Source organism: Equus asinus, chromosome 15 (genome assembly GCF_041296235.1).
Source record: "Equus asinus isolate D_3611 breed Donkey chromosome 15, EquAss-T2T_v2, whole genome shotgun sequence".
In the NCBI taxonomy this organism is placed as follows: domain Eukaryota; kingdom Metazoa; phylum Chordata; class Mammalia; order Perissodactyla; family Equidae; genus Equus; species Equus asinus.
This window is the reverse complement of record NC_091804.1, coordinates 46,846,669-46,870,650: the sequence shown is the minus strand read 5'-3', so window position 1 is coordinate 46,870,650 and position 23,982 is coordinate 46,846,669. Positions and strand designations below refer to the sequence as shown.

At 50.9% G+C, this 23,982-nt stretch overlaps 1 protein-coding gene across 2 annotated transcripts; it reads right to left on the bottom strand.

Annotated features, from left to right (window-relative positions):
- Window positions 1–371: 371 nt before the first annotated feature.
- On the bottom strand, window positions 372–23,524 carry EDN3 (endothelin 3). Of its 2 annotated transcripts, none has more exons than XM_014830664.3 (5): window positions 23,070–23,524; window positions 22,160–22,448; window positions 5,221–5,382; window positions 4,064–4,155; window positions 372–1,966 (listed from the first exon to the last, which is right to left on the bottom strand). In XM_014830664.3, exons 1-5 carry the CDS (start codon window positions 23,119–23,121, stop codon window positions 1,962–1,964), a joined length of 600 nt encoding a protein of 199 aa, XP_014686150.1. In that variant the 5' UTR covers window positions 23,122–23,524; the 3' UTR covers window positions 372–1,961. The 2 variants fall into 2 exon arrangements, with proteins under 2 accessions (XP_014686150.1, XP_014686149.1); XM_014830663.3 differs by having other exon boundaries at window positions 4,064–4,141; window positions 23,070–23,516.
- Between the last annotated feature and the right edge of the window lie 458 nt (window positions 23,525–23,982).

Sequence of the window (23,982 nt, the reverse complement as noted above, 5' to 3'; positions counted from 1 at the left end):
AACTGCTGGTTGCTGGCTATGAACTCCTCTCCCTGGAGTCCTGGTGCAGCTCCTCCATGGCCCACAGGGTCAGGAGAGAAAGCTCTGCAGACCATGAAGGCGAACGGGATGGAACCAGGGGAAGGAGCCTACTCTCCCCAGATGCCTCCCTTCCCAACTGCCTGGAACGCTGCATCTTTCTCGGACGGTCCCCAAACCCCACTCTTTCCTTACTATTCAAGCAGCCCCTTGCTTGCCTTGCTCCATAATTGACTTTAGATGAATTCTGCTTCCCGAATTGTAACTCCCTTCTGTCCTCTCCAGAGGTCCGTGAACAGCTGATGTGTAACCACACACATAACACCAGCGAGAAAAACCCACGAATCAGAGCAAACTTTTAGATTTTTTTATTATGCATTTGACAGTATTTTCTGAATGTTAGCACAGTGAATGAATTATTCTCCGAGATATCATCTTGCCACAGAGCCAAACCGTGCACAGGCGTTTTAAAAATGTAATTGAAGCTCTAAGGAATATGAGTTTGGATTCAGAACACAATTTAAAATCTATCTATCTATCTATATATATGCAGTGGTTTACTTTTAACAGATCCGCATAAAGAAGCTGAAGTAGAGAATAGTTTCACAATAAATAATTGCTTCTCTAAACTGTACACAATCCTGCTAGCAAATTGGCCCCCTCCATTTCCCCGAGACAGATATTCACTTGCATACCTGCAATAACTTACAAACGACTCGGAGAGAATCGAACATCTGGTCAAGGCCAACGCTCCGTCAGGCACCATCCTCAGTGTCTCCACATCGGGCCCTCGGTGCACTCTGTGTCGGGGGAGGTGGGCGGCCTCTCCCTGTAGGTGACTTCACACACTGAATCACTTTCTCAGACACTCACAGTCATCGCAGCCCGGCGGTGAGAGCGCAGGGGAAAAGACTGTGAACTGCCAGGTGCTACAGTTCACGGTTGTTGGCAATTATATAGATAAATAGGAATTTATATAATTTACAAACAGTTGGTGCTCGAGGCTTATTTTGAAGCCATTCCCCAAAGATCTACATTTATTCATGAAAGCAAGTATTCACTCTAATAGCCTTCAGCCGGACGCCTTTACAAAGGCATCCTGGGAACAAGGTCCATTGTGCATTAGCCTGACTGTCTGCAAAGGGCACTGAAAGTCAGTCAACTGAGCAAAAGCAGGCTCTCTGCTGTGTGTCCCGGGGCTCAAACCCGCAGATATTAAGTTTCTCCTTTTCTTGTCACAAATATCCAGGCTTCTTTTTTCTTTTTGAGAGACATTCTTTTGGTGGCTACCAAGCACAGCTGAAAATTTCTGTGTAAATCCTATAAGCTTCAAACTCATCAGCTCCTGTGCAGCTATGATCCGAGACTAAAGCTGACGCCTGGTGGCCCCCTGGCTCCCCGGTGCCTGCTCTAAGTGGGGACACGACTGCACACTCCTGCTGCGCGTTGCATCTATTACAAGATGGGCATGTCTTTACATTTGCAAGAGTTAGCTTGGCGTCCATTTAGTCTCCAAGAGAAATCAAGTCGAGAGCCAGCAAGTCGCTTTCCAATGAGCCATCCTTCTCCAAAAATAATTTCCTGCATGAAACCAGAGCCATAGGTGTCAGGCCCCAGGGCACATCTGGGATCATTTTACTGATTAGAGAAACCGGGGCCATTTGGACGGGGGCATTCTCTCTCGAGGTGGGGTGCATTGTTAAGTGAGGACCCTCTGAATGGGTTTTCTCCCCCAGGCAAAACTCATTCCTCGTCCTCCAAGAGGTGGAAAGGCGACCCCCGTAGGAGCAGTAACGGAGGCCTTTCTAACACAGGAGGCCGCGGCCCGTCCTCCCCAGGGGCTTCTGAAAGAGTGAGCAGAGTGGCGGCCGGGCGGGGAGGTCACTGCGGGGCGAGCCCTGGACGGCGGGTCTAGAGCCTACGGGCTCTGTCTGTGCTTGACTTCAACCTATCTTGGAGAAAGGGGGCAAAAGAAAAAAAGAGGTGTGTTATGAAAGAAGAGCTCTTTCCTGGCTAGTAAAGGGGACCTCACCCCGCCTCGTCTCTGGCTCCTTCCCTGTTTCGACCTGAACCTGCTTGCCAGCGCTTCTAGGCAATTTCAGAGCCTGCCATCCACCCGGAAAGGTGTGAATATAATAACCCCGAGGATGTGGCCAACGGAGCTCTCCCGCAGCCTGCTCCCATCTTTGATTATCACAAGCTCAGGACGGCCGCAGCTTCCGCTCTGAGAAGGGGAATCCAGGAATTACCACCTGGAGTCTTGCAAGAAAGTAGGGGCCCGTGACTTAAAAGAAAAGATTTTGTGGGGCAGCGGTTAAGTTCGCATGTTCGGATCCCGGGTGCGGACATGGCACCGCTTGGCAAGCCATGCTGTGGCAGGAGTCCCACGTATCAAGCAGAGGAAGATGGGCACGGATGTTAGCTCAGGGCCAGTCTTCCTCAGCAAAAGGAGGAGGATTGGCAGCAGATGTTAGCTCAGGGCTAATCTTCCTCCAAAAAAAAAAAAAAAAAGACTTTTTCTTCCCAAGTAAAGCTTCTTACAGGGGCTTTTCACGAACCATAAACACCTGGAAGAACCACCTTTCCAGGCCCCAGTGAGACAGCTGTGCTTCTAGTCTCATGTTCTGAACATCCAATGGAACAATAATAATGACAACAGCTAAAGCCTGGTCATGCTTTCTCTGCGCAGGGCTCTCTTGCCTTCCCTAAACATGCCCAGCACATTGCCACCTCAGGGCCTTTGTACATACTGTCCCCCTGCCTGAAATCCCCTTCTCTCCCTTATCCCTCTGGCTCACCGCTCACCTCCTTCAGGTCTTTATGCCAATGCCACCTGGTCAGTGAGACCACCCCTGTCCACCCAATCCCAAATCGCAACCACCCCCAAAACTTCCTGTCCTCGTCCTGCTTTCCTGTCCCTCACACGTCTTGCCCTGTGTTTTATGTATTTGTTTGCTGTCGGCCCCCACTGTTTACGCTCCCGAGGGCAGACCCTTTGCCTGGTTCCCTGCGGTGTCCCCAACATCTAGAACAGTGTCTGGCATGTCACAGGGGCTCGACAAAAATCTTTGCTGAGTGAACGTGTGAGTGAATGAATAAATGATGCAGTGGGTGGATGCTTTAATCCCATCCCTTCCTCACTGAGAGGAGGTGAGGAAGAGAGAGAGGAGCAAGAATGAGGAGGGAATGTGGGGGCCGACGGGGCCTGATTGCTGCCCTCCTGGGCTCTCTGCCCCTCCCCCTCCCCCTCCCTCTCCATTGTCATTACGGAGGCTGACGTGTCCCTCTCTGGACAACTAGAAGCCATCTGCCACCAATCTGGAAAGTCTCCTGTATAGCGAGCACAGTCTGCTCTCCCCTAGATCAGTTCCTGTGGGAACCCAAGCCCCCTCCAGGCTATTATTGTGAACAGAAATTACCATCCCATCACCGACGTGTAAGGGAGTCATTAATAACGATTTCTGATTGATAGAACGACAAATAAACCCAGTTTGGCTGCAGGAAATCCTCAGGATCTCTCATACATAAAAGACAAGCAGGTTAAAAAAAATAATAATAAAATGAATTGGGGTACTCGGGGGGCCTGCTGCCAAGCTGCTGTAATTCACCTCTGTCCAGAATCACTGTTGAAAAGAAGAAATTATATATATACATATTTTTTGTAAAGACCACATGTTGCTTTGAGAGCAGAGGAAAAACATAGGCCAGGGTAGGCGAGCCTGCGGGGGGGTCCCAAGAAGCACTGGCTGGCTAGCTTTGTCCAGGCCAGGTGGAATCCAGGGCTGGACGTCACTGCTCTAAGGCCGAAAGGGGTGGAGGGGTCAGCTCCCAAGATATACAGAGGGCTGGCTGGGGAAGGGCAGTGCCAGCGGCTGTCCACAGCTTCAGCCTGCTCTGCCCCAGAGGCGATCTCCCACAGCACCGTTAACCGTAGATACAGCACCCCGTGCGTGGTGGCGTGCCCACTGGCTGCCCTCTCACACGAGACACCGCCCACACACATCCGCCACGCCTCTGAAGGTGAGGCCTCGGAAAGCAGCTTCACCTTCTTGGATGCCGGTCTCTCTCGGCACCGCTGGCCCGCTCTTCTTCTTTGTCAGGTTTTTCTGCTGCCATTGAATTCCTGTGGGGAGAGAGCTGGTTTGAATGAATCAACCTGCATTTCCATGTGGCTGATTTTTCAGTGTCAAATTATGACTTCCTCTTCCCCACCAACGAGCACATTAGCGAATTCCCCAAGGACCAAGTCTCACGCACGGTTTCTGAGGGCTGAGCACACGGTGGGTGGATTTCTACCAAAGTACAGCGTTGACTCATTCCTCAGTTATTCATCGGATGTTAAGGAGCCAAGAAGAAAAATGTGGATGGCACTGGGGTTTCAAGACAGCAGATCCTGAGTCCCTGATGACTATGGCACCTGCTGTGTTGAGAGCCCACCCTCCACCTGCGTTTCTTTTGCACTTACGCGGAAGCACCTGAAGGTCCCATGCCACCGACGCAGGCGCTTGGAAGGGGTTTTAAAGGGCAGCTCTGCCCAGCTGGGTTGATGAGGCATTTACAAGATTAACTGTTAAGTGAAAACCAACTTAAACCCGGGGTCTGCTCATTTATTCAGGTCCACACTGATTCACAAGCTTCTCTCCAGCAGCTGGAGTATACCACAGGGTCTCAAACTCAGGCTCCTCCGAGGGCCACAAAGTAAGATGATGAGTAACACAAGTGAACGGAAACAATGTCCCCCTCAAACCTGAGTGGCCCTACTTGATTCCAGCCTATACCGGCCATGAGGGAATTTGGAGTCAGATGGTCTCATTTGCCGTTTTCAAAGAAGCTAAAAATAGGCACTTGGTAGGGGGGTGGGGAATTCTTCAATTTTTAAATGTTGGCAACTTACTCAGATTTTGGCAAAGTGCTGTGCGGCCCAGGAGAAATACGTCTGGAGACCAGACACAGGCGTGCCCACATCATGGGCTTTGTTCTGAAAGGCAGCAAGGGAACGGGATGCTCCCTCCCGCCCTCCTGGAGCCGAGGGCCCGCATCTCCTCTGCACGCAGCCCCCACCGTGCCCGGCCCGCAGGACCACAGCACTCAGGACACCGCCGCGCCCTCCTGCACCGCACTGGGCAGTCAGACTCTCCCGGCCCTGCCTTGCCCGGGGGCAAGTGATATCTGGAAATGAGTGAACTCCAGAGGGTGTTGTACCTGCCGACAGCTCGGGTTTGGGTGCAGAAGTGCACACAGGCCCTGTCATCAGTCTCCGCGCAAGTGCAGCGTAGCGTCCACTTCGAGGGCTGTGGGCTCTGCAGAAAGGGTCCCGCGGACCTCCTGCTCCGGGAGTTGGACAGTCCATAGGGCACAGTCTGTCTGCAAAGGACAGAGCAAGGTCAGGGCCACATCTAGAGGAGCACATCCTGGCCTCCCTGCTTGTGGGGTGCCTGCAGGTGTGGAGCTGGCGAGGGGGTGGGAGAAAGTAGGCCCGGGAGTGAGTGACGCAGGCACAGCGGGTCCCAGGAATTGGCGTCCACACCCTCTCCCTGAGGTTTGCGTCTTAGGAAGCCTCTGGAGTGAATCCTTCACCCTCCTGTTTCCCCACACCCCAGAAAGTGCACGGGGGCCGAGGGGATGGAAAGATGGGGAGGACCTGGGGGAGATGGACGAGGAAATTCTGTGTTGTCCCAGCAGCCAGCCCCCTTGGGGAGGGAAGCAAGCAGACGCCTCGTGCGTGCACATGCGTACTTTCCGTCTCTTCAAGACGGAACCCCGGCAAGCACGCCCACCGTCTTGGGTCCCTCCAGGGCAGTTCTGGCTTCTCTTCCTGTACTCAAACTCCTGACACGGACATTCTGGTTGACCTGATACCAGTCCCAGTCTTCGTCCTTGAGCTGATGCCCGGGGCTGGTCATCAATACAAATAAGACGCCTTCCTAACTCGCCCACCCAAGGCCAGCCCTGGCACCCACCTTGCTTGGCACCAAATGTCCTCTGTGTGCACATCAGCCTTGCAGTCTGCGCTAATAGGATTAAGACAAATGCAATTACTGCCACAGAGACGCATTCTGGCCTTGGAACATCACTGCCTTGAAGAGACAAACATCAGAGGAAGCTTTGGTGGCCTGTGAGGTACAGGCGAGAACAGAACTAGCCTTGGGAAAAATCTTATTACAGAGGGAAAAAAGCCCGAAACTATACCAATGTCGTTTATGGCTGGAGTCGGGAGGAGAGTGATGGTGTCATCTGGAACAATAAACATTTAAATCTGTTTCTTATACTTGTGTGCATTCAGACCACCACCCTCCAGAGAAGGGACAAGACTACCAGGCAGTTCACTGGGAAAAAGTTGAAAGCACATGCTTGGTACTACTGAACAGGCTTTGGGGGACAAATCACTAATAACTAGAGAAAAATGATGTGGCCAGAAGTTACTTTTCCAATAAGTCTTGGCTTTCCTGCCAGGCCTCGAGATTACCCACCTCGGTTTCTGTGAGCCCCAGAGAGTATCGCCAATCATCACCTCAGGGGAGGTTCTGACACCCTCTCTGCATTTTCAAAATAAATGAAATTGAATTTACTTTAATTTGAAACACACGCCATGGAGGGTAAGAGGGAGTGTCCCACGGTGACCTGATGCTTGGAAGGGACCTCCTCCCTGCTGGGCTGGAGACCAGAGCTCGGCAATCTAACCACCCCTCTCCTCTCTGTCTTGTTCTCTTCTCCTCGCTCCTTCCCACTCCAGGTCGCTGAGAAACTGAGCCGTGTGGGGGATGGATGGAGGCGGGCCCAGTGCTGAGCAGCCTCTGCTCCCAAAACAGAGACAGTGAGCAGCGGCCAGTCCCGTTCGGAGCTGAACCTCTGCTGAAACCCCCTTTTTCGTCAGGAAGGGGACATGGTGGGCAGGGGGGTGGCACAACAAGGCAGACATTGTTGTGAGGCCAGATTTGGCTAAAGGTCTATTTTTCCAATAATAGGACCACATTAAATCTCGAAATGTTGACATTAAACCCAGTCCCCCATTTCTTGGTGAAAATTACACACAAGGAGGAACAACACTCCCATTTTTCCATCAACAGCAAGACCTGCAATTTTGAAATTGCTGTCAGCTGATTACTCTTTTGCACGCGCAGAGCTGCTCGCCTTCAGTGAAAACACTCGAAAGTGTTTAACACAAGGAAACCGGGCAACTTGGTATTTGTTAGTGGAGCAATGCTGAGCACTGTCCCAGCAGCCAAGTGCAAAGAGCCAGTGTGCCAACGAGCCCCTGCAATTCCCAAAGCACGTTTACAGAGGGGCACAGCCCTTCCCCTCCCCCAGCAGAGCTGAGGCAGGAAGCCCGGAGGTGTCCCATCATGTGTGCGCTCTACTGGCTGACCTAGGGAGTGGGGGGCATGACAGAAGTGAGGAACCAGAGGACTTGAGAGACGGTCCAGACCACAGGAGGGCTCGCCCCGACAAGAGGTCCAGTTCCAATGTAAGCCCACCTCCCATAGACAGAAAATTTAAAGGTTTTAAATCAACCTGATAGGCTCTTAAATAAGACAGTTCTACCTTCCTACCTGAGCAAATATGGCTTCAAAACACCTTGGAAGTTCCGGCTTGAATTTGGGATTCTGGGCCTCCTTGGACTTCTGTATTGGAACATGGCAGCCCAAGGAGATTCGGTACCTTCTCTTCTTTTCTGCCCCATCCCACACCAAGGGGGCCTCATCCACTGCCATGGGGAGGCCCTCCCAAGCTCTATCTGCCCCCATCCTCCAAGCAGCCACCCCTTTGGCCACCCTGCAGGTAGGGAGATGTGCCTGGAGCCCTGTTCCATCCCCGGCTGTCAGACCCTGGACGATACCTGCACAGGTGCTGGAAGTGGGCTTGGGGACATTTGGGTAAGGAATTCAGGATCCTTCTAGAAGAAGGGGTATATAGCTTTCAGTCCCATAGACTCCCTGCAGTGGGGAAGGAGACGTGGCCAGAGAGGGTCACAGGAGCCCTTGACCTTCAGGGCCCAGGGCAGGCTCTTTCTTGTCCAGGCTAAGAGTGGATCACCGCTCCTCACAAGCAGAAGGCAGGTCTTCTACTTTTTTTGCACCTGCCACGGACCCAGCATGAGGCTGAGCAAATGAAGACTGTTAACTGAGCAGCTGGTAGTTAATCATGAGATAATTTCGTGTGGCAAGACTGGATTCTTTCCAACCTAAAAAGTTCAATAACCACAAAAATCATGACAAAGAACTCCAACATTTGCCAAGCATCCACTGTGTATACACTTAGTATTATTCTGAGAGGGATTGGGATACAGAAAGGCATATGCATGTCTGTGCCTCCAGCAGTTCACATGCTACTGGGGTGTGAAAACAGGCACAGGAAAGACTACAAGCCAATATATAGAGGTGTGTGCAAGGCAGACAGCACGCAGAGAAAGACTGCCAGGCAGTGCCATTATGACGTCGTAAAGCACTTACACGATGATCACTCTGCCCTCTTGACAGCTTCCTGATCTACAAAAGGGCTGTCAACAGATTCAATGACACCCTGCACTGCATGAAAAACACTTAGCAAAGAGCTGGCAGTGAATTAACGTTAGCTGCTCTTGTTGCTGATTTGGTCTTGAAATTTGAGAGACTTGTATCAGGCAGAAAAGTCCCATCTACCAGGTCTGCATTTGAGATGTGTGACTAAGTAATAAAGAGGAGTAATAAGGAACCAGAGTGCCACACGGCACAGCAGTGCTACTCTTTGCCCCACCTCCTTTGGGCCGATCAGTCATTCAACACTGCTTGTCTAATAAGCACTTGTATTTCCGTTGTCTTGAAGTCCTTTGTCATTTGCTGTTTCTTGAACAGTGAATTGGAATGACCTAATGGTGGAACCACGTGAATGAAGTTAAATTGGCCCAGAACCTTTAACCAGCACTCTCTGACCAATTGCTTTAGCCTACCGTTCTACAGAAGGGTTTGGAGAATTCTTCGTAAAAGTGGGCAGCTCTTCCATGGTTAATGTCGCGGTTATAACACAGAGTTCCAAACAAAAGAGAAGCAGATGAGAAGATCAGTTCAACTGCTCTTAGACAAAACAGAATACCCCTCCAGCATACTTACATATGCAATGTCTAGTGTTGTGTGTCTTTGTGTAATAAATTGTCCCTCAATGTATGTGTCCAGAACATTCATTATGTATTACACCAAACCCTTATGAGTGATGGTGATGTCAGAGGCTTATTTATCACAGTGTTCCTTATTTACCACTTTTCCCCAAATGTCACATATAAATGTTACTAAATATTAAACTTCCAAATCTCCCATCTTCATTCTTCATCTGCAGCTTCACACTGAGAGCACTTGATTTCTCTCTACAAAAAGATTTAAGTAAGGAAAGCTGACTTCTTTTTTTAAGATTCTGTTTTTAAGTTCAGCATAGGCTTTTCATAAATGAACGAACCATCTCCACCTTTCTGAGCAGGACACCTGCTTCTACACCTGAAGTTTAAAAGAGGGATACAGATGGGGCTGGCCCCGTGGCCGAGTGGTTAAGTTCGCGCGCTCCGCTGCAGGCGGCCCAGTGTTTCGTTAGTTCGAATCCTGGGCGCGGACATGGCACTGCTCATCAGACCACGCTGAGGCAGCGTCCCACATGCCACAACTAGAAGAACCCACAACGAAGAATACACAACTATGTACCGGGGGGCTTTGGGGAGAAAAAGGAAAAAATAAAATCTTAAAAAAAAAAAAAAAAAAAGAGGGATACAGATATTTACAAAGGCCCACCAAAAGCAGCGAAAGGAACTTCCCTGGCCAAATCCTACATTCTCGGGAAAGTTTACCAAACTGTCATTCCCTGAAAAACCCAGTTTCCATTTTTCCCCCATTAAACAGCATTCACCAAACACTTGCTGAGTGTTTCTCGATGTGCAGGCACTGGACTAGATTCTGGGAGGAAATCCATGAACCAGACCAACAAGGGGCCCCGTACACAAAGTTTTAACCTGGTACAGAGGTCAGCCAACTTGGCATTTCGTGGGCTTCATTCCCATCAACAGGCGGTTTTTTTAATCTGAAATTTTCACACAAACATCCCATTTCCAGCTTCTCTCAAACAACCAGAAGTTATACTAACACTAACCCCACACTCCAACATGGCAGCAATTGTCTGGAGCTGAGGAATCAAGTCAGAGACTGGGCACAAGCGCTCCATTTTGCCCCAGTCAACACCACTCCCAAAAAGTTGTACACCTGTTCTTCTTTGCTCACTTTTGCTACCTGTCAGGCCCTCACTGACAGCTGAGTTTACAACCACTGGTCTAGTGGCTTGTGCCATAAAGCAAGGCCAGACAGGCCATAAGACACAGTGACAAAATTAGCACTTAATACTATTTTTATAAAGGTAGCTGTTTTCAAATTTTAAAAAGCCCAAGTTCTGACTGTCTCCCCAACAAACAGAACATTCCTGCTTCACAGTCAGAATGCCAAGTTGGTGATCTGTCTTCCTTCAGTTCACATTTTTCCTTCCGTAATGGGAAAGCAAAGGCAACACTGCCTTTGGGCCCAGGGGACATATTGTACAGAAGGCATGACTCTGCTGACCTGTCCAGCAGCCGAGAGGAGGAGAAACAACTGTTTCCCACCGGCAGACAGGCAGGAGGCAGCCCCCAGCTGCCAGGCACCAGTGGTCATCAGATACCACCTCCAACCGTTCCCGGGACAAACAACCTCGAGACTCTAACACGCTTTCTAACTACGGCTCAATTTCAGATTTTATTAGATTCCTTCCTTAGAAGGCACCACTCACTCGCTCTCCCCAGCGTAGAAATAGCTTCTTGGGTGAGGAAGAAAGCGTGGCTCACCTTCATCTACTATCTTTGTAACCTTAATCAAAAAGAACTGCCAGCTAAGAACTTTGTTCTAACAGTAAGACAGGATGAAGTAAGTACAGGAAGTGGCTGACTATTCAAAGGCTTATAAAAGCATCCATTCACTTCAACAAACATCCAGTGGACCCCCCGCTGTGCACAAAGGCACAGAGGCACAGGGGAACACAAGCTCAGAGACAGGAGTACCCCTCTCAGAGCACTTAAAAGCCCAGAATTCTCTAGAGCCTGGGGCCAACGATGGTTGTTTTTGTCTCCTGGAATCCAAGCTCTTACCTTTCCCAGGGGGAATTATCCTTCCTTCCTTGTGAGGTCTCGGTGAGCTTGTCAATCAGCATGCCTCACCTTCCTCATGTGACCCAGGGTGGGTCAATTGGGCTCTCTCTCCCAAGACAACCCACGGAAACAACTCCAGATCAGAAAATACTATGGAGCTGCTGGGGCCGGTCCCATGGCCCAGTGGTTAAGTTTGGCGCGCTCTGCTTCGGCAGCCCAGGGTTTCGCTGGTTTAGATCCTGGGCACAGACATGGCACCACTCATCATGCCATGCTGAGGCGGCATCCCACATAGCACAACTAGAAGGGCCTACAACCAGAATATACAACTATGTAGTGGGGGACTTTGGGGAGAAGAAGAAGAAGAAGAAGAAAAATAAGATTGGCAACAGATGTTGGCTCAGGTGCCAATCTTTAAAAAAAAAAGGTGGGGGGGAGGAAAATATTATGGAGCTGCTATTTGCCAGGTGGGTCCACCCTGTTCGATCGTGCCCTGGGACCCTCAGTCCTATCCTGATACCTCTCCTTTCTGAGCCTGGTGCTTCTTCCTACTCCCCGTCTGTGGGCTACCCCATGTCCTTCCAATAAACTTCTTTGATGCTGTGTTAGCTAGACTAGGTTTCTGTTGCTTGCAACCAGTGACCTCTAGCAGACCCTGAGAACTCATTTCTTGAGACTACTGCAACCATGATCTCTTGGGTTTAATAGAAAGACCCGGAGTCTCTCCAGTTGCCAGGGACAAGTAGAGATTTTCTTCATTGCAACAAAACACAAAATAGTGCACTGAGAATCAGGACAAAACCCAGCAAACTAAGCTGGCTGGAGTCCTTTCTTCCCAGGTGTGCCCACTGTGAAATGTTTGATTTGGAGCATACTGCCCTTTGGGCAAGTGGAAGCAAGCGTATCACTCCAAGATGCCCAGACCCCAGCCTCCAGACACTTGGTTAACCATCTAAGAAGTCTTATTCTCAAGCAAACTTATTCCTTGTCCATTTATCAAATGCTTGTGAAAGTCTGCTGTGGGCCCGGCCTCATGCCAGACAATTATAGGGTACACTTCTAACCTCCAGCAAAGAAAGACAGGCCAGGAAATACAGCTCCTCAGTGACCTCATTATACAAGCAGAAAACATACACACACTTTCTGGTTCTAAAGAATATCACACAAACTTTACACTCACAAACAACATAAAGTGACCATAAAACTGGCAATTTGTAGCTTTACTTCTGCTGTAGAAAATCCTTGCATCTTTAAGTCAGAAGACCCCAAGATTGCTCATCCAACCACCTACCAATGTGGAAAGTCCTCCTTACACAGGCCTCGGAAACAGCCAATGATCCCAGTGTATTTGAAAATGTCAGAAGAATGAGCAATGGGCTGCAGGTTGGTGGGTCACTTTTTTTTTTTAATTTTATTTTTTCCTTTTTCTGCCCAAAGTCCCCCGGTACATAGTTGTATATTTTTAGTTGTGGGTCCTTCTAGTTGTGGCATGTGGGACGCTGCCTCAGCATGGCCTGATGAGCGGTGCCATGTCCATGCCCAGGATCCAAACCAGTGAAACCCTGGGCCACCGAAGCAGAGCGCATGAACGTAACCACCCGGCCACGGGGCCAGCCCCGGTGGTTTACTTTTTTAAAAGACGTCCCTTCCCCTCCCCGCCCCCAAAATTCAATTTTTGGGTTTATTCAGGACTTGGCTGTGTGGAAGTTTTACTAGAATCATATACATTTTCAAAGAGAATGTTGAGCACTGATCCCCACCAATGAGACCCAAGAACAGGGGTCATTTCCTCACCTATGCTGCAGGTGTGGCTTCCTTCTTGTCCCCAAGGGTCAGCAACTATTGGACTTCGTCCAGCTGGAATCACTGATCATTTCTGCCTTGTTCACCTCTGCACCCAGGGTACCCAAGGCACTGTCTGGCTCAGAATGGGTGCTCAATAATGCCTCACTATCTTAATAATAAATATCTAAGTGAATGAAGGAAGGAATGAAGTGCAAATTAGCCATTACTTCTAGGCCACGCCCAATCTCCCAAACATTTAGAATTCTTGGCTGATTGACTGGATTTCTGCTATTGCTGTCCTCAATAGCAGAACCATCCTGGAGGGTTTCCCTTGAGAGAATACGGTCTCCAGAGTACTTGAAGTGGAGGAACTGTGTCTTGATAACAACTCCGACAGGTCACAGCAGAGCCATGATGGAGAAACCAGGCGGCACAGATGCGTGAGGCATCGGGGTGAACCAGAGGCTTCCCTAGGCTGGCAGACCCAGGTTTCTCGTCCAAGTGGAAGCCACGCTGGCTGAGTCCCCAGCTGAGCACCCTCCCTCTGGGCTTGAGAAATGAGAGGGCTGGATCTCCGGAAAGGTCCGTCCAGCTCCAAATTCCACCTAGAGATTCTCAAACTCCCTCACTGTCACTCGACTGTCTCCAAACAGCACAACTGCTGGAGAAGGCCCTAGCCCTTCACTGCAGCAATCAAACCACAGCCAAATATGGGTGGCCTGCCCTGCCCAAGCCACGAGGTTCCTGGACCCACCAAATGTATTTAGAAAGCTTTGGCCTAAACTCTTGACACTCTTCCACGCCCTATTACCATATAACTGAGCTTAAAAATAACCCCAAAGCCACAGACTATCATCCTATCAGCTCACTGGAACACAGCCATGTTCTTCCCTAACACAGGCACACACGCACGGAAGATATCTAGAAGCAGCACAGGGTCAAAGGAAAGGAGAACAACAGAAAAACGCTTCTGCGTTTGTTGCATAGGCTGAGATCTTCAAGACTTAGAGCTCAAAAAAAAGTTAGGGAAACAAACACCTCCGATATACGGGGAAGGAATCCATCCACGGAATCCTACAGATTAGCTGGTCTCCCCTCCATCTGGTACAGCCCAAATGTGTCCATATGAGTTAAGCTAGAGTTTCTCTCCCCCACCCCCAGTGACCCTGATGAATTCCAGGTCGAATGTAGGCATGGAAATCCACGGCTGTCTGGCACGGCCTCATTATAACTTTATGCAAAGCTGCAGACAGATGTGGCTCAAAATAGTTCCCAGCAGTGGAAACAGAAGGGGTAAAACAAGGAGTAGGTATTTTTTTAAGGATGGGGGTATTTGCAGAGGGATAAAAAAAAAATAAAGACTTCATCATGCGTCCCTTTAAATAATCCAGAGAAAGCAAGAGAAGACACCCTTGCGAATTCTTAGGAGAATTCACCGTAAGGATGGAAAATCCTACTGAACAAAAGTCTACTTGCCATTGCAATGATATAAAGACACTTTCATTTTCCTCCTAATCTTATCGCTCATGTATTTGCGTCATGTCCTTTTGGGAGCTCTGATTGACCGAGGACTTACCTCAAACTAAGAAGTCTTGAGTCCCAATAGAAATACAGACTTTATCCCCCAACGAGAACCCAGGGCCAGGATTCGGGTAAGGCAGGGAGGCAAGTCGGGCAAGCACAGGGTCAGATTCTGCCTTTATTAAAAATGTTGATATTTTGTTAATCATGAAATTCTTGCAATAATTTTGATTTTTGAAAATATGACATTAACTTTTCTTTATCTTTGCTACCGACTTTTTGGTGCCTCCTTCAAGTCTGCCCTGAGGAAGCACGTCACTTGCCTCACCCCATTCTCAGCCCCGCAAGAAACCCACGGAGATCAGATTTATAAAAATCCAGGAAAGATACGTACACCTCTGCTTTCTTGCTGGCTTGCTTCTGACTTTTGGTAGAGCTGTTTTACACTCCCCAAGTTGTGGGTGAAACTGTCTGCCCATGGGTCATTCATGCCATTGCTGAGAAAGAACAGTGGCATCTCAGCCACATCAGCCTCTGTGCCTTTCTCACGCACTCATAAAATGAATCTGTTTCCATTTTTTTAGATTATTGGGCTGGGGCACAGGGCTGCCTGGCTGCCCTGCTCTAGAGTTACTACTGTTTATTAAGACCTCCTGCTAAGTTGGCCCTGAGAAGGCCATAACAGAAGAGGAGGCCTGTGTCTCCAGGTCTTTGAAAGTCACCAAGTTCTCCAAAAGCTCTCGGCTCCTAAGACTCCAAGCTGGGGCAGAGGAGAAAGGCAACTGGGTGCCCTGTCCTGCTTGTCCCAGGGAGACTTGCGGATGAGCAGTTTAGAAGCACCCCAAACTGTGTCTGGACAAGCAGCTCATCCACATTGTGGCCATTGTCTGGATTTATTTTCCTTCTAAGTCAAATTGGTTCCTATACCAAATAGAGGAAAAGTGTGTGGGTGGTATGTCCCATTTTAAGGAACTCTCTGTTACCATCCAACACATGACATGAAGCGAGCGTGGGTCATTTCCTTGTGGTAAACAGCTGATCCATTGGCTATGTGCTCAAAAGCTGAGTAGTGGTTCTACGGGGCTACCTGGAGCTATGAACGGGGGCCCCCCTCCAGGCCCCGTCAAACATGCTGAGATGCTGCGGATCCAGCTGGAGTTATAAAGCTATGCCGAGTTCCAGCCATGGCTGTGGGGCCTCCGTGAGGAAAGCACTGTTTGCTTCCAGCTTCCTTTGTTTTAAATTCTTGCAAGAAACAAACCTCACCAGAGATGTCAGAGCCTTTCATCTGCCTTCAGATTTAAGGCCAAGTCCCCAGCTATAACATCCCTTTCATCTAGCAGAAATCCAAATTCTCTCTCCTGGGTCACATAGGGTCACAACCTCTTTGTCCCAAGTTTTTTGCTGCAAATCCAACTGCTGCCTGGTCTCGAGCCGCTCTTATCGTGTGGGGATCGGCGGCAATTCAACTGAGCTGTCTCTGCTCCCAGATACCCCTCACCTCCTCACGCCCACGCTGGGGCAGAAAAGAGGGCTTTGGGTCTGAGTGAGCCCAACGGGAAGGTCACCTTGAGTGAGCCGACCTTCCCAATAAACTCAGACATTTAGCCTCAAGACCCTTAAACTTGAAAGGACCTATCAAGCTGCAAAAATGTTCTAAGAGAGGCTACTCAAACTCAGAACTGGGATCTAAACACGTCCTAGATTTCCAAGGAGGACACAGAAACGTTACATGGTGTCCATGATCAGTCAGAACCCTGAGCTCAAGATAATTTTTAGTCTGGTTGACACCATCTTCTCTTATGTGTCCTTGTTTATTTACCATTTTTCATAAACAGATGTCCACAGTATTTCCTGGGATTGCTTCCTGGTGACCCACCCTTTAGGTCCTGGGCAGCGCTGGGTGAGATGGGAAATGAGGGTCTGAGGGTCCCAGGGCCCCTTGGGGTCCTCACTCTGCCAATCTCAAGGATTATTTTTACTCTGCTGGACTCACCGGGTAAGAACATAAGAATGCACACAGACCCTTTTCCAATATTTCACCATGAGGCCTTTAACAAAGAGGTTCTAAACAGATCACTCAACTTATTCTCAGTTGCCAGATCCTAGTCACCGCTCCTACCTCACCACTTAACAGGGAGCTCCAGGCCAGTGCCTGCAGAGAACACCGTGCCCCGTTCCTCAAACACTCCAATTATTTACAGAGCTGAGGGAGAAGAAGAGAGGGACTGAAAGGGTGGGACGAAATCTCCTCTAGCCTAGAACAACCTTTGGCCACCATCATCCTTATCAAGCTGCTTATCAGCAGCAGAGGCAGCCAGGCACACCTTTTCCCAGCGGCTGTAAACCTTATGCAAATCGAATACCAATAGACCGTCCACCAAGCACCATCAAGTACTGAAGGACTGTAGTATACGGAGGGTGCAGGTTTGCTCAGAGTTACTCCAGGAGGCTGGGCAAGACCAGGGTTTGGTGGTCCACGGAGGCCAGACTCAACAGTACTTGTGAAAAACGTTCTAACTCAATGGCATCCTCCAACCACAGAATGGGACACAGCAGACAGGACCACCGGCCTTGGCCCAAGAAGGATCAATGCAGGCCCAGAGGTTGCATAGTTATCTTTAGGGTCATTTCTTTGCAGTACTGAGTGTCCACTAGAGTCCAGGCACTGTCCTGAGTGCGTCCCATGTGCTTTCTCATATCATCCTCACCCATCTTTACTCATAGGAGTCACAGTCAACGTCAGTGTTGACCGTCATCACCGTCATCTGCATCATCATGATTATCACAAGGGCCAGAAACACTCTGTCCTTCTGCCTCAACAGCTGCATCTTCAGCAACAATACTCCCAGTCCTGGCTCACTGGTCAGGTGACTGTTACCGGGGTCCCTGAAAGCACAGCTGTCCCCACATCAGCAGGAGGCTGGGGTACCAGATCCATCCATTCACTGGGATGTTCTAAAATTTGGAATTTCCCTTCTTGGAAACGTGCTGACATGCTTTCCTGAACAACACAGAGGGCAAAAATGAATCTGTTAAATCGTTGCCTTTTTGTAGTACAATACGTTAAAATAAAAGTTAAATATCTTGTTAATTATTATTATTATTATTATTTACTCTACTTCGAGGAGGGAAAGAACCCAAAGCAAATGTCATTCCTGTTGGATTGAGATGCTTCAAGTGCTGGGGTGGCCAGGTTGGTTACCTTGTTAGGTCACCGTCTTAGAGTCAGATTGACGTCTGCACCTTGCATAGGGGGTGCAGAGAGAGGGTGGCACCACCCCCAGGCCACATGGCAAGTCAGAGCCAGGACACAGGGCAGAGCTCCTGGGTCTGGAGTCTTCCTGTGAGTAGAGATTGTAGCTCCCAGATTTTCCACCACAGTCATGATTTCAAACATCCTGCACTATGCTTTTCATAAACACACTCCTACTTGTCAGCCCATGTGTCTCAGATTTTCACTTGGAAAACACGGTCACCATCATAGCATCACAATGCCTCCCTCGTTATGTCCTTGGAGATAACAGATGGTAGGTTTCCTCAATTCTAGGGACCAAAGTGGGGAGAAACAAGGTGGAGCTCCTTGCTGGGTGTCCTGCAGCTCCATCAATCATTTGATGGACTGGCTTCACTCTCCAGCCAGGTGTGCAGTGGCAGGAACAGAAGGGCTGGCCGGCTCTGGGGTATAGTTAGAACTGACAGCGCTGTGATGTTAATTCTACATGTCCGCTTGGCTAGGCCACGGTACCCAGATATTTGGTCAAATACCAGTTGAGATATTGCTGGGAAGGTATGTTTTGGATGTGAGTAACATTTAATCAGTAGACTTTGAATAAAGCAGATTACCCACCACAATGTGGGTGGTCATCATCTAATCAGCTGAAGGTCTTAACAGAAAAGACTGAGCTGCCCTAAAAAAGAAGGAGTTCTGCCTCCAGAATGCCTTCGGACTCAAGACTGCAACATCAACTCCTCTCTCTGTGTGTGTATTTATATAGACATATACATCCTCACACAGACACATCCTGTTGGCTCTGTCTCTCTGGAGACCCTGATAAACACGATCCCCCACTACATCATAGGATGCTTCTGTTTTACAAGTGTACTCATGGAGAACAGCCCCAAGTGTACAAATACACAAGCACAGGACCTACCTGTTCCTCCCTCTCCCCTTCTTATCTTATTCTTGGCAAATTTTCCATGACCATAAGATAGGATGTGTTTTCCTATGATTTGGAGTTTTGTTTTTGTTTTTGTTGGCAACGGTGGGATTGTTTGGGGGAGGGTTGGTGGGTGAAGGCTTCCTAACATGGCCAAGGAGAGTCACAAGAACCCCACAGTCCTGTGGACTAGCTGTGATGGCAGCTGCCTCTGCAGGGGAAGAAGTGTAGATGCGCAAGGACACACCCGGCTCCTCTTTGGGGCTATGGACATTCCGGAGGTTATGATGGAAGTTACGGGCAACATCTCCAGAAAAAGCCACACTCCCACACACGTCTGCAGGGATGCGCAGCCTCTGGGGAGCATCGCGCACCCTGGAACAAGAAGCCTCAGTTGTGGGAGAAAGCATTGTAGACTAGAAGCTCAGTGACAGCAAAGATGAGGAACAATCACCAGGCAGCAGGACTTAAGCAACAGTCACCAGGAGACCAGCCACGTCTACTACCGCTGGGTGCTGGCAGAAAGGGCTGACCAACTCAGCTCCAGAAGAGCTAAGTGTGTAGAAGAATGTGGAAGAACCAGAGAACCCCAGATCGTGTACCTGGAAGACACTTCAGGGAGTGACTGGTCTCCTGAACCTTAACCAGACGTTCACTTTCCAGATGAGATGCAGAATGGGTCTCACGGGAATTCCCTACATTCCTCCTGCAGCATTTTAGGTCCTTAAATGTAGTATAAGGACCATACGCATAGAGTGCCTGCAACCTTGAAAACGTCCTTCCAAGACAGAGTAGGATGGTTGAGTCTATCTCTGTGCAACTGGAGGGGGAGTAGGAGGAAAGACACCAAAAGCTGAAAGTCACCCCAAGTTCAAGACTTTCAAGTAAGGCATAAGGATCAAGACTCCAAGATCCCAGAGCAGCCAGCGGCAGGCACGGGTTGAAAATCACACCCTGAAGAAGATGCGAGAGACCAGGAGAGTCTGCTGAAGGAGTGAGGTTGACAGCTAGAGGGGGAGAAGGAGACCCTCAAGAGGTGGATCTGTGCCAGGAGAGGGCAGACAGGACCTGGAAAAGGCCTCGTCGCACACCACCGTCGCCCCTCCCCTCAATTCGGTAATTGTTCTGATTCTTTCATTTCTCCAAAGGTCCATTATCTCAAGCCCATTTTCTCACATTGCTATCTTGTCCAAGATGTTTTAAAGATAGCAAATGGACCTGTCTGTCTACATATCAACAGAGAGTTTTAGGAAGGAAGGAAGAAAGGAAAGAAGGAGGGACAGAGGGAGGAAAGAAGGAAAGGAAGAAAGAGAAGGACCATCCAGAAAAGTGTTCCTTATAAAAGTTACTTTGCTTGTCTAACTTCAGAACACTCGTCTGGCTATTGTCATTTTTGTTTCCCACGTAGCTCGAGGGACTCCCAAACACCATCTTTAATCCTTCTTTCCTAGTGTTTAAAACGAATCAGGGCCAGGGAGGCGGGGAAGAGGTAAATCACCCAGGAGGGAGCGTGAGCAAGCCGGCTGGCCTGGAACAAGCCAGAGCCAGGCTCCATCCGTATCTCCACACGCGACAACCCGAAATCAGGAGAAATGACTTCAGACGGGTCGCAGGGGGTTCCCTTGGCCCCTCGGATGGTTCCTCTGAGCCAGTGCTCAGGGCCTGGCAACAGGCAGAGAAGGGAGGTGGTCCCCAGGTCCTCTCCTTCCCGTCTCCATCTCTCAGCCCCAGGCCCCCTGCCCTGAATTCTGTTGGCTTTCCTCTTTCTCCTTCCAGAATCACAGATTGGGATCTAGCCAAGGCAAGACTCAGGGCCGCTGTTGACAGCCCTGGGTCCTGCTTCTGTGAAGCTAATTTGGTCAGATCACGATGCCAGGAGGATAAGAATCAGAAAGAACAAGTGTCAGGGTGATGGGGCTGTAAGAAAAGGTGACCCTGATCACTGTCAGAGAAGAGAAGGCGATCAATGGCAGCCCTGCCCAGGGGCCCTCCCCCAACACACACCACTTTTATCTTCTCCAGAAAGGACAGCGGGAGGAGAACAGGGAGGGCAGCCCATTCTCCCTACTGTGGGCTGACGGAACATCGAGGAGCCTGACCAGACACAGGCCAGCGGGCAAATTCCGCCATCAGGATCAGCTGCATAATTTGTGGAGCCCAGGATAAAAATCCCAATGCGGAGCCTCTGCTTCATAAAGGGTTAGGAATTTCAGGACAGTGACCCCAGAACGTTAAACAGAGCGTGGTCCTTCTGAGCCCCAGAAATCCAGCCTGCTCGGTGAAGCCGGCCCTGTCTGCCATGCAAAGGGCGCGCCTTTCCAGATCTATCCCTCGTGTAGTTAGAAGTTGTGCCACCTGCTTTGAAGGACATCCGACCTCTCAGGTTTACCCTGCTTTGCACTTCATTCTCGAGGTGTCCGTGAAACAAGGTGGGTAAGTGAGCCCATTGAAGCCGCCACCCAGAGAGCTGAGAGGTTAATGGGCTTGGGGATGAAGGAAACCATGAGGGACATGATTCAAGGTGGCTCTAAACACAGCAGCAAAGTCACCTTTCTAGGCCAAGGATTTCCGTTCGCAAGCAGCTCCTCGGTAAGAATCTCTAGCCGGGTCCAAGTAGGAGACCCAAGTGATCCCAAGAACATGTAGGGAATGGAGCGTAGACACATTTGGTCCAAGTCCAGACTTTAGAGATCTGGAAGGCACAGCCCAGAAGGCTGTTTGCAGGATGAGGTTTCTGCAGAAGGGGTTCCCCACTGCTGAGTAAGAGAACAGGGAAGCCGTCAGCTCCTCCCCATGGCAGAGCACTCTCCCATGGCCTCCGAGAGGGCCGACCTTACAGCAAGGCAGAGCCAGGACTAACCAGGGGGTACCGCCTCAGTCCCACAGGAAGAGAGTTCTTAAGGACCGGAGCGGAGAAGGAGAGGCCACCTGTGGCTGTGGCAATGGACCACAGCGGGCAACGGAAGCCAGCCCATGGGAGGAGCGGTCGGCAGTCCTCTCCTGGGAGGAAAGAAGCCTGATTGGCACCCGTGGAGTGTCACCCTGACTGGGCAGGTTCCACCAGGCCCTGCCAAGTCTGCCCCTGTGTTCCCTGGAGAGCAGGCTGCTTTCAAGGAAATGAAAGCTCCTTGCAGCCTGGCAGGGTCAGGAGAGGGGACAGGCCCACTTAGCCCCTGGGGCAGGAGATAACTTTCGGGGCTTCCTCTGTCTCAGGAAAGAGGCTCAGAGGGACTAGTTCTCAGGTGTCTAATTGCTCTGGCCAGCTAGTTTCACTGGGAGGGAGGGCTACCCCTTCCACCGAATCAGAAACTCTGGGATTGGGTTTCTTCTGGGCCAGACGCTTAAAGGGGATGGGGGTCACATCCTTGACCTGCAGACTGGACCTGAGCTGGCAGGAGACCCCAGCAAGAGCTGAAGGCTATACCAGGGCAGGCTCCAGGCTGACCAGGCTGGGGCAGGACCAGGTCCTCTGGAGTATGAAGATGTGGCCTGGCCCAGGAGGGAGCCCAGCCTCTCAGTCATGTCCCCCACCCCCAGGCAGACTCACTCAGGGGTGTTGATCCAGATGATGTCCAGGTGGCAGTAGTAGACGCACTCCTTGTCCTTGTAGGTGAAGCATGTGCAGCGTTTGGCTCGGCGGGACACAGGGCCCCCCTGGACCTCCTGTTCCCCAAACAGAGCTGGTCCTGGCTCCTGCACAAGGGTTCTGGGACTTGGACGCCACACTGCCATCATGGCCACAGTCTCCTCAACGTCCCCCTCAGATCTGTCTGCTGGGGGGCCCAGGGGTGCGCCGCTCCTGCCAGCGTCCCCAGGCTGGGGGTGAGGCACCAATCCTGCAGGAGGCAGATTGAGGAGCCCCTGAGCTCTTGAGCATGCAGGCCTCCTACACCCACTATTCCCAAAAACCTGGGGAGGGGGCAGCCAAACTTTCTGCAAAGGTTGCAAGCTGGTTGCACTTTCTGTAAAGTCTCCAAGCTATGCCAAGGGCTCTGAAAAATCTGTAAAGCTATGTGCACAGTTTCTGAAAAGTTTGCAAGTTATATGCATACTTGGCGAAAAGCTTGCAAGCTATTTTCACTTTCTGCGAAGTCTGCAAGCTATTTGCACCCGTTGAAAACTTGCAGCATTTTGCACACTTTCTGCAAACTTTGCAATCATTTTGCAGTTTCTGAATAGTTTGCAAACTTTTTGAAAAGTTCCCAACTTCATGAATAATTGAACAAGTCGGCCTGGGGCCACAGGGTCTCCAGCCTGCCTGGACTGCAACCTCCAGGGGGCACGGGGTAGTCTGCGCGCTCACTTCTGACCCCCCCAGCCTACTCCAGGCGCCTCTAGGGGTAGCTAGCCCAGGCAAGAGACTGTTCCCCGCAATGCACACCTTCTCCGCGCCCCCCATCCGAGGGTCCTTTTGTGTGCGCTCGCGCCAGGAGAGGCGCGCCGCCCCTCCCGCTTACCTGCGGCGGAGGTCACTGTGAGCCCGAAAAGGAACCACAGCCCCAGCTCCATGAACCCCGATCAGGCGCGGAAGCACCGGGTCAGGAAGACGGGCGCCTGTGGCCGCGAAAGGGCGCTCGGGGCGGGCAAGCTGGCCTCGTCTCCAGCTGTGGGGGTTCGAGGCCGGCCGCTGGCTCGCTGTGTTCCGGACTCCGGCCAGGAGTTGGCCGCGGCGATCACAAACTTCACAGCGCGCTGCCCATCCCTGCGCAGGGCAGGCCGGCTGTGGGCTCGGGCTTTTCTGGCTCCTGCACCACCCCCCTCGCCTCCCCGCCCCCCGGAGGGGCTGGAGCTGCCGCGCTGGGCCTTTGAACCCGGGGCGCACGGGGGTCGCCTCCCAGGCGCGGGGGGAGCCGGCCAGGAGCGCAGCGGCCCGTGGCGCACCCAGCACAGCGAGGGGCGGGGGCGGTGCGCCGGGCCGGGTGCGGTGGGGTGGAGTGGAGTGGGGTGGGGGCCGGGACAGCTGCCGGAAGGCAACGCGCGCACACACACACACTCACACATACACACGCGCACGCACGGGCTCACCCTCCCTGACCCCTGCAGCTCTGCTGTTCCAGAACCTGCGGCCCCCACCCCCAGAACAATAGGAGAAAGAAAAGGCTGCGTAGAAAGGCTATCTTTCATCTCGGGGTCTCAGGGAGAGCAGCATTTCTCAGTGTTCACTAATGACACTTTACCCTTGCACAAGACCTGCCTGCCAAGGCCCTGGGCGAACTTTACACTCGTGACTCATGGGCACGGGCGGCGGCTCCCTGTCTCTCCCAGCAGCTCAGAGCGGTGGGTGTGGGCGGTGACCCCGGAGCAAAGTCAACCAAGAAGCAGGGTTAGCGGTCCTGGGGTGTCCGGACTTGCTCACAGCTCCCTGCACAG

What these genes read in the sequence shown, in the direction of transcription:
- EDN3 (XM_014830663.3), bottom strand. Translation starts at nt 23,121, where the DNA reads ATGGAGCTGGGGCTGTGGTTCCTTTTCGGGCTCACAGTGACCTCCGCC. An exon ending in CACAGTGACCTCCGCCGCAG is followed by an intron (nt 22,449 to 23,069) that starts GTAAGCGGGAGG and finishes TGCCTCCTGCAG; the next exon opens with GATTGGTGCCTCACCCCCAG. An exon ending in CAAACCCGAGCTGTCGGCAG is followed by an intron (nt 4,142 to 5,220) that starts GTACAACACCCT and finishes CTCTCCCCACAG; the next exon opens with GAATTCAATGGCAGCAGAAA.